The 19,130-nt window shown below is 42.6% G+C and overlaps 1 protein-coding gene across 1 annotated transcript in view; it reads right to left on the bottom strand.

Moving 5' to 3' along the window:
• FASN (fatty acid synthase) overlaps positions 1-17,398 on the bottom strand; it is a 74,390-nt gene extending 56,992 nt beyond the window's left edge. The window contains exons 1-11 of the mRNA XM_038371433.2: positions 17,226-17,398; positions 16,075-16,276; positions 15,487-15,610; positions 13,030-13,145; positions 12,575-12,709; positions 8,392-8,851; positions 7,813-8,000; positions 7,090-7,279; positions 4,950-5,044; positions 4,375-4,509; positions 3,774-3,977 (exon numbers count right to left, since the gene is read on the bottom strand). Of these exons, the coding sequence (XP_038227361.1) occupies positions 3,774-3,977; positions 4,375-4,509; positions 4,950-5,044; positions 7,090-7,279; positions 7,813-8,000; positions 8,392-8,851; positions 12,575-12,709; positions 13,030-13,145; positions 15,487-15,610; positions 16,075-16,083 (1,656 nt within the window). The 5' untranslated portion in view covers positions 16,084-16,276; positions 17,226-17,398. The remainder of the gene's footprint in view (positions 1-3,773; positions 3,978-4,374; positions 4,510-4,949; positions 5,045-7,089; positions 7,280-7,812; positions 8,001-8,391; positions 8,852-12,574; positions 12,710-13,029; positions 13,146-15,486; positions 15,611-16,074; positions 16,277-17,225) is intronic.
• Positions 17,399-19,130: the final 1,732 nt, after the last annotated feature.

Here is a 19,130-nt window from a genome sequence, read left to right as displayed (position 1 = left end):
CTTGGATCTGAAGCAATCACTCTAATCAGCCTGAAGCGATCACTCTAATCAGCCTGAAGCAACAGCAAGCAAGTGAAGGCAGGAAACTGTGCAGCTTGGATATACTCCCTTCTGACCATGGTGAGATGTAATCCTCCATCCAAAAAAGAGGCACCAGCTGGAAGCCTGAGAGAGGGTGAACTTGCTGGAGCACTGAGGGGAAATACGGATGTAGTTGCTCTGAACTGTGACAGCCCTAAAAAGCCACAATCTCACAACTGAGGAAGAAGTCTGTGCTGGTTTAAAAAAAAAAAAACAAAACCACTAGGTTTAGAGGGCAAGTGAAGGCAGCTACAAAAGATAAAACAAATGTAAGAAAGGGGAAGTTGATATTAACAAATAGAAATTGGAAGCTAGGAACTGTAGAAAATTGATGACGAAAGCAGACAAACGGAGACGTCTGTGGCCAGCAGAGTTAAAGACAACAAGGAGGACTTCAAGTATATTAGGAACAAAAAGAATACTAACAACTATATTGGTCTATTACTAGATGGAAAGGGTAGAATTATCAGTAATAATGCAGAAAAGACCAAAGGTGTTCACTAAATATTTTTTCCCGTACATGGGGGGATGGGAGAAAGAGAAAAAACCAAAATAATCTGTGGGCTTTTTGATGTAGTCATATCATGAGTCATATCTCAGATGATATCTCAGAAGGATGTTAAAAATCAGCTATTAAAGTCAGACATTTTAAAACCAGCGGGTCGAGATAACTTGCATCCATGAGTTTTAAAATTGCTGCGTGAGGATCTCACTGGACTGTTAAATGTTTGTTTTTCAATAAATCTTGGAACACTGGGGAAGTTTCAGAAGAAAGCGAATGTTGTGCCAATATTTTAAAAGGGTAAACGCGATGACCTGGGTAATTAAAGGCAAGATTTATCTTGCCCAGGGTCAATGTCAAGGAGATTAATGAGATAATGGAGGGTAATATAATTAATGCCATTCAACATGGGTTTATGGAAAATAGATTCTGACAAATTTATAATCTCCTTTAAAAAAAAATCAAGTCTGGTTGATAAAAGTATTAGTGCTCATGCAATACACTTAGACTTCTGTAGGGGCATTTGACTTGGTACCACATGACTCTGATTAGAAAACTAGAAAGATATAAAATTAACCGTGGCGTATATTTAGTGGATTAAAAGCTCGTTAGGTCTCAAAAATGTAATTGTAACCAGGGAATCATCATCAAATGGGTGTATTTCTAATGAGTTCCTGCAGGGATTGGTTCTTGGCCCTTCACTATTTAACATTTTTAATCCATGACCTTGAAGAAAACAAAAATCATCAATAAAGTTCACAGATGACACAAAAATTGGGACAGTATAAATAATGAAGGACAGGTCATTGATTAAGAGCAATCTGGATTGCTTGGTAAACTGGGCACAAGCAAACAATAAGTGTTTTACATGGCTAAATATAGACCATACTTACAGGATGGGGGATTCTATCTGGGGAAGCAGTGACTCCAGATTGGAGATCTTGGTGAATAAACAACTGAACATGGTTTCCCAGTACAACGCTGGGTCAAAAGAGCTAATGTGATCCTTCTATGGATAAGCAAGGGAATATTGAGTAGGAGCATAAAAGTTGTTTTACCTTTGTATTTAGCAATGGTGTGACTACTGATGGAATACTGTGTCCAGTTCTGGTGCCCACAATTCAAGTAGGATGTTGATAACTTAGGGAAAGTTCAGAGAACACCCACGAGAATAATTAAAGGATTAGAAAACATGCCTTATAGTTAGATGGTGCTCCTTGAGTCTATTTAGCTGAATGAAAGAGAAGGTTAAAGGATGACTTGATTACAGTCTATAAGAACCTATAAGGGGAACATATATTACTCTTCAATCTAGCAGACACAGGTATAACACAATCCAGTGGCTGAATTTGTCTAGACTGAACTTCCAAACTGGAAATAAAAAGTGTAAATTTTTAACAATGAGTAAGTAACCATTGGAACAATTTACCAAGGGTCTTGGTGGCTTCTCCATCACTGGCAACTTTTCAAATCAAGATTAGATGTTTTTGGGAAGTTCTACAGCCTGTGTGAAACAGGTGGTCAGACTAAATTCCTTCTCACCTTGGAATTTATGAGTCACCCAATGCTTTCAAATGCTCTTAACTTTCTGAAAAATATTTCATTTTAGTTTAAATTTCTCTACATCTGGGCTGAGCACTAAGGCAAAACTTTCAGAAAGCTGAAGTGATTTTTGCCCATTTTTGAGTTATGTAGGGTGAAGTAGAAGATATATTTTTGTACACTCCTAAGAAAAAAAGTGGCTGTATTTTCAAGATGCAACTTTCCACCTGACTAGTCCTTAGAGTCCTTGTCTCTATGTCAATTTGCCATTTGTCTTACTCCTGAAAAAAAAAAAAAAAAAAAAAAAAAAAAAAATCATTGATTTCAACAGCATTACCTGCAAGGAGTAAGGTGAACAAGATCTGGCCTCAGAATAATGAAACTCAAGTTTATAGGAACATAAGACAATGCAAACTCATAATATCAATGTTAGCTGAAATGCAGCATGGGAACCACAAGGCATGGACTGGCTGTATGGCCTTAGACAAACCATTTAGGCTAACATTTCCAGGAAAATCCACCAATTTTTAAGCTGTCTAATTTGACACTTAGGGATTTTCACAAGTTGTGAGCATCCATAACTTCATCTGAAGTCAATCAGAGCTATGAATGCATAGCACCTTGGAAGTGAGTGGAGAGGAAATGAGACCTGATGTCTCCCAAAAACTGATGTCCTCAAAATTAGTGGACACTTTTGAGAGCTTTTTCCTTAGTGTTTCAGATTCCCAACCGCTATCCTCCCATAAAAAATTAAAATAAGATACTTATCTTCCTCGCTCTCAAGAGCGATATGAGGATTAGTTAGCTAACATTTGTACAGTATCTGGAAGATGCAATACTACATAAGCACTACGTATTATTATTCTTAGTAACATAGGTGTGGTATTGCATTGCTATTGTTACACTGTGTATGTTTGGGGGTTTTTTTTTTGTGTTTTTTTTAAAAACACTATGCAGCTGTGAAAGTGAGCAATTAAATGAAAGGGATTAGTGTTATCTTGGTAGTTTTGTTTTTAAAAACATTCTTTCTAAAATAAAAGGCCCAGAGAAATTAGATACAAGCATAGAGAAGATTCAGAGACAGGAGGGTTAAGTGATTCAAGATCTAGGAAGAATTCCTCTATTTAGATACTTATATGGCCCTCATCACCATGGTATCCAAATAGCTATCAAGTACTCTTAGACAAAAAAAAGATTGACATTTTCTGATCTCCAGTATTGCTTCTTGCTGTACACTGCAAGCCTCCCATTCAAGTATTGGCCCAGCCTGATGGTGTTTAGCTTAATAAGATCTGACAAAATTAAAACCAAGGTAGTCAGACTTCAGGCTCTCTTCCCTACTGCTTTACTTCCCACACACATTATTAGATCATCCAAGAAGCTCCTAGTTTCTCCTACTCGTTCACCAGTTCAGACAGACAGTTGATTGTGCATGCCTGTGTTGTTCTTCCCCCGCCCCTCCCAAGTAATGTGCAAAGGCAAGTATTAGGATGACTTGACTGTGTGGGTGGGGATGTGGTATGGAATATGTTGGGACATGTTGATTTTTAATGCTATATCAGGGAGTCTAGAAATGGCTGGGCACGGTGTTCTCAGCACTAGAAAAACTAAGATGTTCCGTGATTTAGAACCTTCCCAAGTGCAATACCTGTAACAGGGCATGTGGGGCAATCTCCACCACAACAGCATTGTCTGGAACATGCCTCAGACCTTCCTGGAACAGCACTGGGCTCACCAGGTTGTTCACATGGTACTCGGCAGAGGAATTCTGAGCCAGCTCACTCTGCCACTGAGACTCGGGGATGGAGGTGCTGATCCAACGGGCTGAACGAGGCTTTGCATTTGGAATGACCTACAATAGACCAACAAGAAAAAAAATTTATACATACACACACACACACACACACACACACACACACACACACACACGGATGGATGTCACAGGCCAAGACAAAAAACAAAAACAAAAAACACCCCACAACCCTAAAAAAAACAAGCCCCAGAGGTTTGTATGAACCACTTTTCTCAGCTTGCAAGCTCAGGCTTCCTCTTGCTGGACGTCCAAGGGCTTCCAACTATCTGTTCCACAGAAATCCAGCAGCTGTTATTGCATGCAGCCCAATCTCTCCTAACTCTCACACATAATGAGGATCTCCTTTAAGCCCCTCTCTCGCACAGCATGTAGGATGCTAGCCACGACTCCCTTTATCCACAAGCCCCCAGCATAAGCCATCAGTAATTGACATTACCTTCTGCAGGGCACTAAGTAGGACTGGTGCAATAGACGCCATGTAATATGAATGAAAAGCAACGCCAGCGCTGCGCACCTCCTTTGCAAACACGCCTTCCTTTTTCAGTTTGGCTACAAACTCATTCACAACGTCCTAGGAAATTGGATAGAATTGAGCAAGAATTATTATTTCATGGAGTTTGGGCATCCAGCTTTCCTCGGTCATTAGCCATTTGATGAGGCTCTATGCTCCCATGAAGTGGTATCACTGCACTCTCCTCATATTCCTCATGCGAAGGTGATGCAACATCCCAGTGAACACAACACTACTGAAATACAAGATCACATGTTTTTTTTGTTCCTAGTCTGCAAGAAGCAACAACTCTGATTCCCATCAAGTAGCACTTAAATGTTTAAATTCAGATGCAAGAGTCAAGTTCCCTCCCCCTACTTTGGTTTAACCTACCACCCTTCTTTCACTCCTGGGGTTCATGGTGTAATTCCAGTAATGGAAGACATACCAGATTGAGCCCCAGTTTTCAGCCTTGGAAGGCAAGGTCTCTTAGGAAGACAGGTTTCCATATGTTTGCTCACCTGAGGCCCTGAAACAGTGACAGTGTCTTCAGAGTTGTGACAGGCAGGTACCACGCCAGGAGGACAACGACGCTTACATTCCTCCCATGTCAGACCTGCAGAGGAAAAATCCCCAAGATGATGCAAATGTTCCCAGGAAAAATTATGAAGCAGTTTATGTAGCCAGGTTAAACCCAGAACTCCTGATAGTATGGATTCTTACAGCTGACTAACCTGCTGGATTCAAAATTTTGGGAGACGGATAATCCTACAGTCTTGTCAGGACCAAATCTTAGGGTTTTATAATGCTGACCCTCACTGTAGTATCTGAGTCCACTGGAGGTGACAGAACAGACTTCCATGAAAAAAAAATCAACCCCTAAATTTTGGGATGAAGTTCTTTGAAGTCCATTACATCCCTCTCCATGAAGCATCAAGTCAGACAGAGCTCTGTATTGCTTATGTAAAACCCACAAGATTCCACCAGCTATCTGTTTTGAGATTACAGACAGAAGGATCAAAATTTCATCCCTGTGACAGGGAAAACGACAGAGTTCTAATATATACTTTTCATGTAAACCTCAGATGTAGACACAAACTTGCACTATTTGAAAAAAACCTATTAAAAAGAAAATCTCCCTCTAACAGTTTACCTTGTCCTGAGCAATGAATGCCATTCTTAAAACTGGAGAGAATGGTCAAATTCTGCTCATTTACAGTTTTTGTGAAATTAGGGTATCACCATTGAAGTCAAAAGTGATTATAGATTTAAGCTAGTCTATGAGAGTAGAATTTGTCCTGGATCTATCACATGGGTAAGAGGCAATGGACAAAATCTGAACTCAAATTCTGGTTATGAAAGATCTGACCTATTATATGCAGCGACTCCCAGAAATGATCAGTGGTAAGTAAATGACTTATGTACTCATTAGGAAGCTAAAGAGAATTCTAAATGAGTTGGTTCCCAGTGGAAATATTATAGTAAGTGAAACACTAGAATTATGCCTGTAGCAAGTGATGTATAAATGCTTTAGCCCCCAACACAGCTGCCCTAATCTGTAATTTTTGGCTCTTAACTTGAATATTCGTGATTATCAAATAAGGTGTTCATGAAATAACAAGAAAATAAAAATACCAAAAGCTTTACTTGTAACCAATAGAGAAGTTGCCAGACCAGAACAGACCAGACCCAGGGTTTATGTAGTCCAGTATGAAGTCTGACAGTGGCCTGAGGACTGGCCAGTTATGGAACAACATGCCCATAGAGGAAGTTTCTTCTTAGCGCTGCTGCCCTCCGCATCAGTTAAGGTTGGCTTATGCCTTGGAGTAGGTAGGTTTATACCCCTTAGGATAAAATTAATTTATTATCCAGATTTAAAAAAAAAAAAAAAAAAAAGTTAATTTTTTTAAATCCTACTAAGTTCTTGGCCTCAATGAGGTCTTGTGGTAGTAAGTTCCACAGGCCAGTTGTGTTGCGTCAATATATTTACTTTTATTTGTTTTAAATTTGTTACCTTTTGATTTCATAGAATGTCTTCTTGTATTTGTATTATGTGAAACTGAGTGCCCAATTTACTTTCTCTAGGAGATCTGTTTTGGTTCTTGGAACGTAACAAAAAAGCCACCGTCCTTTTTTTGGGTCTTCTATAAATTAGACTGTCCTAACCTTTTCACTCCATCATACCAAAAAACTCCACAAACCAATTCTTCCAGGCTTCTAATTTGTCACCCATCTCTGAACCCTCTCTACTTCTGCTCTTGAGAGAGTGACAAGAACCAGACAGTACTGCAGGTGAGGGGTTACCACTGATTTGTATTATAGTACTTCTGGTATTTTCTAGCCTTTTTTTGGTTTGTTTTTAATACATCTAAACATGTAACCAGAAAGATGAACAAGTTGTTAAATTATGACCTATAAGAGTTTAGAAGTATTGGTGATTTTTAAAGAAATTGAACAGCTTTAAAGAAAAATTTCTCTCCCCACCCACCTTTCCCCACTGTCATGTCAGACAGCCCAAGTTTACGGCCTCTCATGGAATCAGTTTATTACAATTAACAAACAAGACAGGAGAGAATGTGCGCGCGCGAGCGTGCACACATACGCGCATGCACCCATGCATGTACAGGGATATTATCCACCTAGGAAAGGATATGCTCCTACCAACAGCAGCCATTCCTCCTGGGGGTAGTTTGGCCTCTTTGATGCACCGCCCCCTCCAGTAAGCAGCAAGAATGGCCTCTTCATGACTTAAGGAGTTATCTGCATAGCCACAGGCCAGCTCTCCTACTGAGTGACCAACAATTCCATCAGGCTGCAGATCCATGGCCTTCAGAATGTCGATCTGTGCAATCTATGAGGAAAAGCAGTATTACCAACTTCACATCAGATGCCATACATCTGGGATGGTCATGATAGGCTTATTAGAAATGCCAAAATAGGCTTCCCTCTACAGAGCAAAGTCCTTTCCTAATCTTACTGCAGCTTCCTACCCCTCATATCCAAACAGAGTTCTGGCCCTAAATGGAGGAGGTGGAAGGATCCAAGTGCCTCCCCCCGAATTTTCTTATTCTTCAGGTCCCTTCCACTATCTTCCCACTTCCACAAGTCACTATTGCTGTTGCTGCTGCTCCTGGGCGGCAGAGGTGGAACTGCCCAAAACTGCACTGTATGCTCAGCCCTAAGACTGTGTAAGCACAACACATATACACATTTCCTAACAATGCCAAAGGCACACTCAAATATGGCTTGCACATCAGGCGTGCGCCTTAGCAGCTTACACAAGACTATTAGAAGGATCAGGAGCTGAATGACAAAGGCAGTATTAGTGATCAAGCAGACACACTTGGAACAAAACTGGGAAAGGGCCTCAGCTTTCACCCTTACCTGAATAGCAGCAAGGCCAACAAATGCATGGACAGCATCTTCAAATGTGTTCTCATCTGCGTGCAGGAGCATGTCAGACACCTTCAGTCCAGTGTCCTTGAGAGCCTTATCAGAGCGCAAGATGGACTGTTGGAACAGCTCGAGCTTCATCAGGCTAAGGCCCATCCCCTTCCACTGTGTTCCCATGCCTGTGGGATGAGACGAGAACATGAGCCTTGCTCATGGTAGTATGGCCATGGGTAGGGAAAGCAGAGCATTTGCTCTAGCACAAGGAAGATACAAGAAGAATTCAGTCTAGGAGAACATCTTGCAGACCTCAAATCCCCACAGTGAACATGATGCTCTGTTTTTCAGTCTCCTAGGATTTGTTACCAGGAGAAGGGAAATTGTATTAGATGGGGATTATCTGCAGATAGTCCACATGATCAATGCAGTAAACAGGAGATTCTGAAAAAAAAAGTCTTAGTGCACATACCACAAAACTAAGCAGATCAAGGAACAGAGCACAAAATCAGACAGCCTCAAGCTTCCAAAAATACAGAACAGATAAGAGTCTGATCCACCTTAAAGTGGAATTACCTGAGCAGATGTACCAGAGGGGCCTCCCAGATGTTTGAGTCTGTTGAACCTCCTTTATGTCACTCTGACTGCCAATTAAGATGTAGCCCCTGTAGGGCATGGATGAAATAGGGATCCCAGAGATATCATTGAGCAGGCTCACAAATGAGCTGTACTCCCTCAGGCTTCTGCTTTGCTCTATTAGCATTTCCACTGCTTCCTGTGTCCTGCCACAAACTTGGACCAGTCGTGGCAAATTGTGCATCTCCAGAGGGTAGAATTTCTTCTTATTTGGTCTCAGAATGACATGGGCATTAGAACCTCCAAAGCCAAAAGAATTGATACTGACAAGGCCTCCTTTTACTGGGGTTGGTTTAGCAACCACCTGGACACGACCATCTTGTAAGGCTGGAATTTCTGGATTTGGGGTGTTGTAATGAATGTTTGGAGCCCACAGCCCATGTTCCAGAGAGAGAATCACCTGGAGAGATAGAACAGAACAGAACAATTATGGCTTAGATTTTTTTGTTTTAACAGACACCTTTTAGTTTTGTTCTACAAATGGCTGAGTATAGAAGATAAAATTGCACTTCGCAATTGCACTTAGAGGCTCCTTAGGTCACTATATTGGATTTTAGAACACTTTACAAGAGGTAAATAGGTATTATTGTACCCATGTTACAGATGGTGAAAGTAAGGCACAGAAAGACTAAGTAGCTTAGATAAATCAAGGGCACACAGGAAGTCACTAGCAGAGCTAGTATGATCATTCTGAAGTCATAGCTCTCTGTCCACACTCTACCCAGTAGACTGTGCTGTCTTACTTGACAAGTGAATCCAGTCCACTAGGAATATCATCCCCCCTTCTTCCCTCACTCTCAGCTCATCCCTCCACAAAATCTGCACTGACCTGCTCATTTTTTTCCTTCCTCCCATGGTGCCTCCCCACCCTCTTCTTTACCGTCACCAAATCTCCCATTTCTAACTTTTCTCTGCTGTATGAGAAAGCTATTCCCAGACTGACAGATCTAGCTAAAGAAGTCTCCGTCCTGCTCTGCATGTTTTTCCAATCTAGGTACAGGGCCAACATGAAAGAAGAGTTATGAAGTAACCCACCTGTTTCAAACAGACTGAAAGCAAAAACGACTCCCAACTCATCGTTATGTATGCACTTAACCCCAAGACGGGAGCTCCTGGGGAAGGACGGGTACTGAGGCTGTGCAAATATTCCCCTATGGCACAGGCAGTTCCAGCCAGAAATTATACAAGCAGCTGCAGCCTCAAAACCACACCAGTTATTGGTATTACTGCAGTGTCCTCAGGCCCCAACCAACATCCCCCTGCTGTTCAGAAACAACCCTCAAGACAGGTGCTCTGATGAGAGACAGACAGTGATAATGGGATTATTTTCCTGAATTGGGTATCAGTTCTGGACGCCAAGTCAAGAAAACAAGACTGCAAAGTTTTCTAGGTTCCACCCCAGGTAACAGCTCCATAAGTCTCAGTGACGGAAACATTCCCTGTACAAGCTGAGAAGGCTGCTGTAGACCTGGTCTAGTGTTTTATCCCAGATGCCTATATACCTGCAAAGTCATACTCAAACATATTTGAAGAATTTAAAAAGGATTAGCGTGTGCACCCACTAGGCTCCCCCAGAGACAAACTATCTAAGTGGAAAGAAAAGGAGTACTTGTGGCACCTTAGAGACTAACAAATTTATTAGAGCATAAGCTTTCGTGAGCTACAGCTCACTTCATCGGATGCATTTGGTGGAAAAAACAGAGGAGAGATAACCAAATGCATCCGATGAAGTGAGCTGTAGCTCACGAAAGCTTATGCTCTAATAAATTTGTTAGTCTCTAAGGTGCCACAAGTACTCCTTTTCTTTTTGCGAATACAGACTAACACGGCTGCTACTCTGAAACCTATCTAAGTGGAATTACATATGGGGTTTTGACTTCCCTGGATAGCAGTTAGTTAAACACTCTGGTATCTGAACTACTCAGCCTAGATTCTGCTGCCATGGGAGGTGATTTAGGGAAGATTATCATGCTGAACTGGGTAAGATGGAATTCAAAGCCATTTTCATTAATAATGTAGACCATGAGCATAGAACTACTTTATCCATATGGGAGTTAAAGTGGAGGTTTAGAAGTAAGATATTGTGGCTTTTATCTCTGACTTTTCACCACTAGGAAAGCAGTGTTGATAGCCAAATGGTGTTTCTATTTCAACTGAACCTTTGGGAGATGCCTGCTATCAACTTAATGAGTACTAGATTCAGCTCCCTAGAAGGAGGCAACTCGTGGGGCTGGAGGAGGGGAGGTTGCTAGGAATAATCCCTTATAAAGGGTTTTTACTGGATTGTTTAAAAGGCATTGGGAAGGAGGCTGGGGACAGCGTGGAGTGGAATTAAATGGGCTACTATTACATACAAACTTCTATGTCCCATTTTATTTGTCAGATGTAATTATACTGTAAAAAGTGGGTGGGCAGTACAGCTCAACCACATAAAGAGATGGGAATGGGTCCTTGCCATGGGATGTTTCTTCCAATTGTTCACTACAGCCACTTGTTGCATCTTTAATTAGATTGTAAGATCTTGGGGGTAGGGACTGTCTCTGTGTCTAGCACAACGAGGCCCTGATCCTGATTGCAGCCTCTAGGTTCTACCACAAAACTAAAAAACATTTATATAATCTGAAAAGAAACCACAATATCCACACTAAGCACAAGCTGCAAAGGGGTAGTGGTGGCAGAAATCCCTACCAACAGGGTACAGACCTACCTTCTGGCTTAACTACCGACGGTCTGGTCAGTGTGAGAGGGAGTTCTCACATCAGAGAATCCTTGGAGTACACCTTGAGCTCCATTACAGAGACAGTGAGCCCAGGACTAAGGGCTCTTAGGTTGGAGCTGTCAGCTTGGATTGACATCAGCTGGGGAGTTTGGAGGAGCCCAGCTCAGTCCCACAGGAGAAATCCAAAGGACTTCTATGGAGTCACTGTCAGAGGCTGAATGGCCTCATGCAATGGAACTGACACAGGGTCAGCGACAGATAGTGCACTTGGCACAGAGACCCTCATGAAGAAGTCTACGTTCTGCTCCACCTCACTAAGAAGCATCTTGGAGACCAGTGAACTGTGCCAGGAGTTCAAAAATCCACTCTGGTAAAACAGAGACCGTAGTATAACCAGGATAACCAAGCTATTTACAGGCCTTCAGTACAACGTAGGAGGGACAGGCTCCCATGTTTTCCATGATTCTGTGAACACTTCATTTACTGCAGAATTCATCCAATGCCTCAGAATAGAGCTTAAGAATGCAAGTTTTCATCTAGAAAACAAGACTGCAGTTCCTAGATATGGCAACAAAGAAAATCCTCTCAGCATGACCTGAACATAACCGCCATAATATTTGCCTTAGCCTGAACCAATAACTCTGGGAGACTGTGCTGCTTCCATTTATGTGGCCATGTTAAATGGTCATCACTAGGCTTCATGGCTAACTGTCAACACTGTTTGCTCAGCAGAGTGCTAGCTGTTTAGCAGACACTCATCCACCAGTGTTGGCTACAGTAGCAGATAATGGGGCACATGTGGGCCAGCTGGTTGCTCTGAGCCAACTGGGAGTTCAAACCTGTGTCTGCTCCCCCACCACTCCTCACTTGAAATCACCTCAACCCTTGCCCACTAGTGACACGGGAGCAGGGGGAAAGGATGCATCCCCTACCCAATACAAAAACTTCCAGCCAGTTCTCGAGCACCAACCCCCCAAGCTGCCTGCCATCCTTCCTAGGTGCCAAGTGCCCCAAACTCACCCTCATCAAGTTATGCCACAGCTTTTCATAGTGATGCATAAAATAATTGAATATCAAACTCACCAAGAAATACAGTAATGACAATTAGCCATTTAATAAAGAACCCTCTGTTCTCAATGTAATTTAAGTGTCTGTCTCTCTCTAGTCCTAAAGTCTGCAGAGACCTGAGTGTCTAGTCTCAGAATTTACATCCTGCTTGTTGTAGAGCATTTGGAGCCTTTATGAAAATTTTCAAATGAGGCAAGAGGCAATAGCAAAATGGGCTGCCTGGTTAATGAGACAACCTCCTAAGTTTCTCTCTCACCACCAGAGCTAAATTCCACAATAGGTCAGTGCACAAAGCACGATATCTATAGATGTAATAGTTGAGAAATAATGCATTACCTTGGCTAGTGCAGCAAGCCCAGAGGCAGGTTCTGGGTGACCCATGTTTGACTTGGTTGATCCAATCAACAATGGCTCTCGCTCTAATTGACAGAAAATATTGGCAATGCCATTCACTTCCTGAGGATCCCCAACCTAACAGAAAAGGAAATTAAGTCAGAATGATACTTTATACTAAGCATGCACAACATGCAGTAGTTGGCAGAAGAGCCCCTATCCCAATGTCTCTAGGCTAAACAAAACAAAACCACCCCCACAACAACCAAGGATTGTGAAGGGAATAGCTAGAAATGGGAAATCTAGCTCCTTCCTGTTAAATTGGAAAGAATGGGGAGGGGAGGTTTGGAGAAGAAAGAGGAAGGCAATTGAAAGGAGAGAAAAGGAAAGATGCTAAAATTGGAGGGAAAGGGGAAGAGACACAGAGAGATAGGAGACAATGGTAAAATTATGCTAACCTTGGTGCCTGTACCATGAGCTTCTACATACTCCACTTCTTCAGGGAGGATCCCAGATTCTTTGTATAGAGAGCTGACCAAATCCTGCTGCATCTCTCCAGAGGGAAATGTCACACCTGGAACAAAAATCATTATCAATTACCCATTCCCATCTGGGAGCAAAGTTTCAGCAACCTATTCATTAATTACGATTACTAGGTTTCTGAGGGAGATCCAAATATACTTTCAGAGTTTATGCTCACGTTTCCAGCACTTTTCAGAGTAGCAGCCGTGTTAGTCTGTATTCGCAAAAAGAAAAGGAGTACTTGTGGCACCTTAGAGACTAACAAATTTATTTCAGCATAAGCTTTCGTGAGCTACAGCTCACTTCATCGGATGTAAATGTATCCGATGAAGTGAGCTGTAGCTCACGAAAGCTTATGCTCTAATAAATTTGTTAGTCTCTAAGGTGCCACAAGTACTCCTTTTCTTTTTGCGAATACAGACTAACATGGCTGCTACTCTGAAACCTGTAAGGAGAGTGATCACTTAAGATGAGCTATTATCAGCGGGGGGGGAGAGGGGGGGAAGAGGAGGAAAACCTTTTATGGTGATAATCAAGGTGGGCCATTTCCAGCAGTTAACAAGAATGTCTGAGGAACAGTGGGGGGGGTGGGGAGAAATAACATGGGGAAATGGTTTTATTTGTGTAATGACCCATCCACTCCCAGTCTCTATTCAAGCCTAAATTAATTGTATCCAGTTTGCGAATTAATTCCAATTCATCAGTCTCTCATTGGAGTCTGTTTTTGAAGCTTTTTTGTTGAAGGATAGCTACTCTTAGGTCTGTAATCAAGTGACCAGAGAGAGTGAAGTGTTCTCCGACTGGTTTTTGAATGTTATAATTCTTGACGTCCGATTTGTGTCCATTTACTCTTTTACGTAGAGACTGTCCAGTTTGACCATTGTACATGGCAGAGGGGCATTGCTGGCACATGATGGCATATATCACATTGGTAGATGCGCAGGTGAATGAGCCTCTGATAGTGTGGCTGATGTGATTAGGCCCTGTGGTGGTGTCCCCTTAATAGAAATGTGGACAGAGTTGGCAACGGGCTTTGTTGCAAGGATAGGTTCCTGGGTTAGTGGTTCTGTTGTGTGGTTGCTGGTGATATTTGCTTCAGGTTGGGGGGCTGTCTGTAAGCAAGGACTGGCCTGTCTCCCAAGATCTGTGAGAGTGATGAATCGTCCTTCAGGATAGGTTGTAGATCCTTGATGATGCGTTGGAGAGGTTTTAGTTGGGGGCTGAAGGTGATGGCTAGTGGCGTTCTGTTGTTTTCTTTGTTGGGCCTGTCCTGTAGTAGGTGACTTCTGGGTATTCTTCTGGCTCTGTCAATCTGTTTCTTCACTTCAGCAGGTGGGTATTGTAGTTGTAAGAATGCTTGATAGAGATCTTGTAGGTGTTTGTCTCTGTCTGAGGGGTTGGAGCAAATGCGGTTATATCGTGGAGCTTGGCTGTAGACAATGGATCGTGTAGCGTGATCTGGATGAAAGCTAGAGGCATGTAGATAGGAATAGCAGTCAGTAGGTTTCCGATATAGGGTGGCGTTTATGTGACCATCGCTTATTAGCACCATAGGGTCCAGGAAGTGGATCTCTTGTGTAGACTAGTCCAGGCTGAGGTTGATGGTGGGATGGAAATTGTTGAAATCATGGTGGAATTCCTCAAGGGCTTCTTTTCCATGGGTCCAGATGATGAAGATGTCGTCATCAATGTAGCGCAAGTAGAGTAGGGGCATTAGGGGACGAGAGCCGAGGAAGCATTGTTCTAAGTCAGCCATAAAAATGTTGGCATACTGTAGAGCCATGTGGGTACCCATCGCAGTGCCGTTGATTTGAAGGTATACATTGTCCCCAAATGTGAAATAGTTACGGGTGAGGACAAAGTCACTAAAAGTCCTCACTAAAACTGCAACAAGTCAATCTCTCAGTGAGAGGAAGGGGAAAAAGAGAAGGGTGGGTGCTGGAATGAAACTGAAGTTGTAGGATTTAAACTTTGATATCAAAGACCCTAGGCTTCTTCTCATCAACCATCTATTAGACTGAGCAGTGCTCATGGAACTGAAGCTCCCAGGGAGAAGGAAAAGTAATTTTTTGTATCCTCTCCTTTCCCATCATAATGCCAATAATTTGCAACTTAGCCAGTGTAACATCACTGGGATACCCCTGGGAAGGGCAAAGTTGATCATCTGAACATCCTCCTGTACCTTCATATGGAAGGAGATGCTAATCATTTAACTAGATTCACTTATGACAAGAAAGGGTGAGAATTTTCCACTAATCAGAGAAATGGATCTCCCAAACCCCAAAAAAAGGGAAACTCCAGAAGAGTTAGTAAAAAGCCTCAAACCTGTTGTTCTTGGGATAACATTGAAAAGAACACTAGTATCTCATGGTCTCCCAGAGTTTGAGACCTACCTTGCTCCTTAAAACCATCAGTGTTACTCCCCGCATTGACTATTGTGGCATAAATCCGTTTGGCCATGGATTTCTTGGTCATGAGAATGACCACGAACAGCTTCAGAGCGGCAATATCCATTCCCTGGTGGGCAGAGGAAGAATGAAATAAAAGCAAAGAGAAATCCAGACAGCCCTGCATATGACAAAGCAGTGAAGTACTGTGCGGCTATAGTGTCATTCCTAAAAGCCTTAAAAGAATGATCATGCCTTTGAAAGGCATGACAGACAAGTTCAGCTAAATATCAGACTTAAAGAGGGGTCTCCCTCTTGATCTATGAAGCTCTGGAAACACTTTCCAGCATGACATTCCTGTCTGCCCCCTGCCCCACTGTAGAGAAATGAACCATGTTTTCCTTTCCCATCCTTATAATTTTTTATGTTCCTATTGAGTGTGCAGCCCTTGGCAGTTCCATTGTTTGTGGCAAACAACATGAGCAAGGACAGAAGAGAGTTTAGCCACTTTTCTGTTTCAATATAGATTCCCTGGAGGAAGGAACATTGGCTGCCTCTCACAGAGCACAATGTGATTTGGACCTAATCCCTTACCTGAAGCATCAAAGGACTTGCAGGCACCGTCAGGACTAAGCATGCCAAGTTTCATGAACTGAACAGAAGTGTTGGTTCCTCATAGGAGGTTGACGCCTCCTACAAGGGCTGCGTTGCACTCCTCCATGACGAATTGCCTTGTAAGCATTTTCCAAAGCAATGAGGCTAGAGGAACATGCCGTATCAATGGCCATGCTTGGCCCTTGGGGGAAAAAAAATAAAATAAAATCCAAAGTCAAATTTCATTCTGTTTGTTTCCTATAATTGCTGTTCAGAACCTGCCATCTCTGCTCTTCAGCGACTGGAGCTTAGGATCTTTAAAGAAGTTGATCAAGTGATAGATAAAAGTTTAGAGTATCCCAGTGCATTGACAATGTTACCCTCCCTGCCTGCTGACCCCAAGAAAGACTGGTTTTGGCCAAACTGTGCCTTTCCCACTTTGTTTATGAACAGCATTATGTACAGAAGCCACAGGCATTTCATCATCTCAGGAAGGACTCATTTCTCCATTCCTACCACTAAACTCCTTTGTCCCTGGCCTGATTATTTCTCCCACTTGCAGCCTCCTCCTCCTCCTCCTCCCTGGCCCTAGCTTTGCTCTCCTGTAATCTGCCCACCACCTCCATACCCAGACTTCCTCATTTTCTGCCCTGCCATTAAGGCTGTGCACAGTACAGATCTTGCCTATTCCTTCACCCTCGCCCCTACCTGATGCCCTCCTCACCAACTTTACTTTGCCTAAGCTACAGAGCTAACTGCTCCCTTTGTGAGTCTTCCCCCAATGACGCATCTGTGGGCCAGTTTCTATACTGCCCTCCATCAAGTGATCATGTAAACAAGCAAAAAACTCCCAAAGTAGCAAACCTCTTTTCCAGAAGGTCTTCCCACCATCATCCTCTTCTCAGAAGAGTACCAACTACTCCAACCCAGACCTTAAGCACCAAGTCTGCATGCTGAGCCTTGCTGCCCAGTCACACTATATTCATGGATTCCAGTTTCCCCACCTACCATTTGTACATGCCCCCCTTCCTGGATGAGAAAGCTATGTCTTCATGCCTGTGTAAGTACCTACCACACAATAGAGATACTATACTATTACTATCGCCAAACTGCTATTACTCATCAACATTACAGAGCCCTTGAACACTTACCTTTTAAGTCAAAGAAGTAGGAAATTCTGTTGGCAAACATAGCACGCTGGCAGCCTGTCATACTGTAACCCAGCAGCTGTTCAGGGTCTTGGCTAAATGCTTCACCAGCTTCTGATCCACTCACACCTATCCACACACCTGTGTCTGTGCCACGTAGGGCAGCTGGATTAATTACCTGAGAGGACATCAGAAGGCAGATGTATACCACCAAGCACAATCTCTCAAATTGAAGGACAAAACTAGCAAGATTAGGTACATTAGCACCAGAGGTTTTGCAGCTATTCCATGATTATGGAACAGCATAATTCTCTCCCTGCATTGATTTGCCAACTGTTTAATTCCCTCCTCTGCCAGCCTCTTGAGATATTCTCAGATGGTGATTATTTCAGGTACACCTCCCCAACTCATGGACCTCACTGATCTCACAACAGAGGTCCACCAAAACTGATGTCAGCCTCAGTGCAGCTAGCTGGATGGCATCTCTATAATCAGTCAGGTACTGTTTGAGTGTTGTATAGAAATGGAGCAGGCTGCATGGAATGTGGGGTTTAGATGCTGACTAGGTGTATATAAACTGGTAAGAGAGTTCTGTGCAGGAGAAGGGCAGAAACATCTAGCGCTCAGGAATTATGGAAAGGCATTGGAGGAACAATTAGAACCCAGTTCTATAACCCCAGATTGCAGTCTGTGTCCACACTGCAAAATGGGCAGGTTAAGCCCAAGTTTAAGTGAAACAAGGGTGCTAACCTATACTCCCCAGCCAGTTAAGCAAGCCCAGTTTCAAACCATACATAAACCCAAATAAAGAGGTTTGTGTGTGGATGGTAGGGGGCTTGGGCTAAAATTTAGGAAAAAAAGCCCTGTGTTAGTTTAGCTCTGCAGTGAAGACATACTTAAAGAGGCTAAAAGTAAGTCCCAGAGAACAAGAGCTGAAACATGTATGTGGTTTGAAGGGTAGGAAGGAAAGGGCAGAGGTGTGGGGGATCTGAAGTACAGTTGTTTTAAAAGGGAGAAAGACACCTAATCACTAGCAAGGAAAATAAAAACAAAAACATCTTTAAGGCCTTAAAAAGATGTCAAATTATTTTACAAGACTTCTGCAAGTGTTCTAGAGAGCCACAGAACATACATGGCAGAATCCTCAAGTCTTGACTCAACAAACAGAAATAAACCTTTTGATAACAATAAAACAGGGTTCTGCAGAATGAGGTGCAGTGACGGAGCATCCAGATGCCTTCTTTCGCCTCCTTTCCTACTTTTCTCCTTCAATACTGAGGCCAGGAAGGGCCTTAACAGTGAAAGGCCAACTCCTCTTCTGCTGGGCCTGTGGTGCAAGCCTCAATTGCCCACTTGTTACATTTTCAAACAGGCACCTTCGTGCTTTCTCTCATGCTGCCACTCATGTTTGGGAGGAGCTACCTGTGAAGACCCACAAAACTAACTCATTGTCCTCCTTATAATTCTCTCGTTTGTGAAACCTACAACATAAACTGACAACATCTGGCTGCTGGTGTGCAGAGACCAATGCCTATAATGGACTACCATTAATGTCTCATTGTTCCCCTGTAGTCTGTCTGTATCCATCTCTTGTCTTGTCAGCTCTCTGTACAAGGACCATCTTTTTGTTGTGTTTGTACAGCACCTAGCACAATGGGGTCCTGGACCATGATTGGGGCTCTTAGGCATAGTGTTAATACAAATAAATAAGACCTGTAGGTGGAAAGATTTCAGAGTAGCAGCCGTGTTAGTCTGTATCCGCAGATACAGGTGGAAAGTTTCTGGTGTCTCGAGGAGTGTTCCTGGCTGTGTCACAGTGGGTCTCATTTTTAAAACACTAAATCCATTCAATTTTAGAGAAAAAGCTTTTTTAAGAGAATAGATATCATTAAATTTCTAAAGGTTCCA

This window comes from Dermochelys coriacea, chromosome 14, assembly GCF_009764565.3.
Source record: "Dermochelys coriacea isolate rDerCor1 chromosome 14, rDerCor1.pri.v4, whole genome shotgun sequence".
Classification (NCBI taxonomy): domain Eukaryota; kingdom Metazoa; phylum Chordata; order Testudines; family Dermochelyidae; genus Dermochelys; species Dermochelys coriacea.
This window is presented reverse-complemented; position numbering and strand designations above follow the sequence as displayed.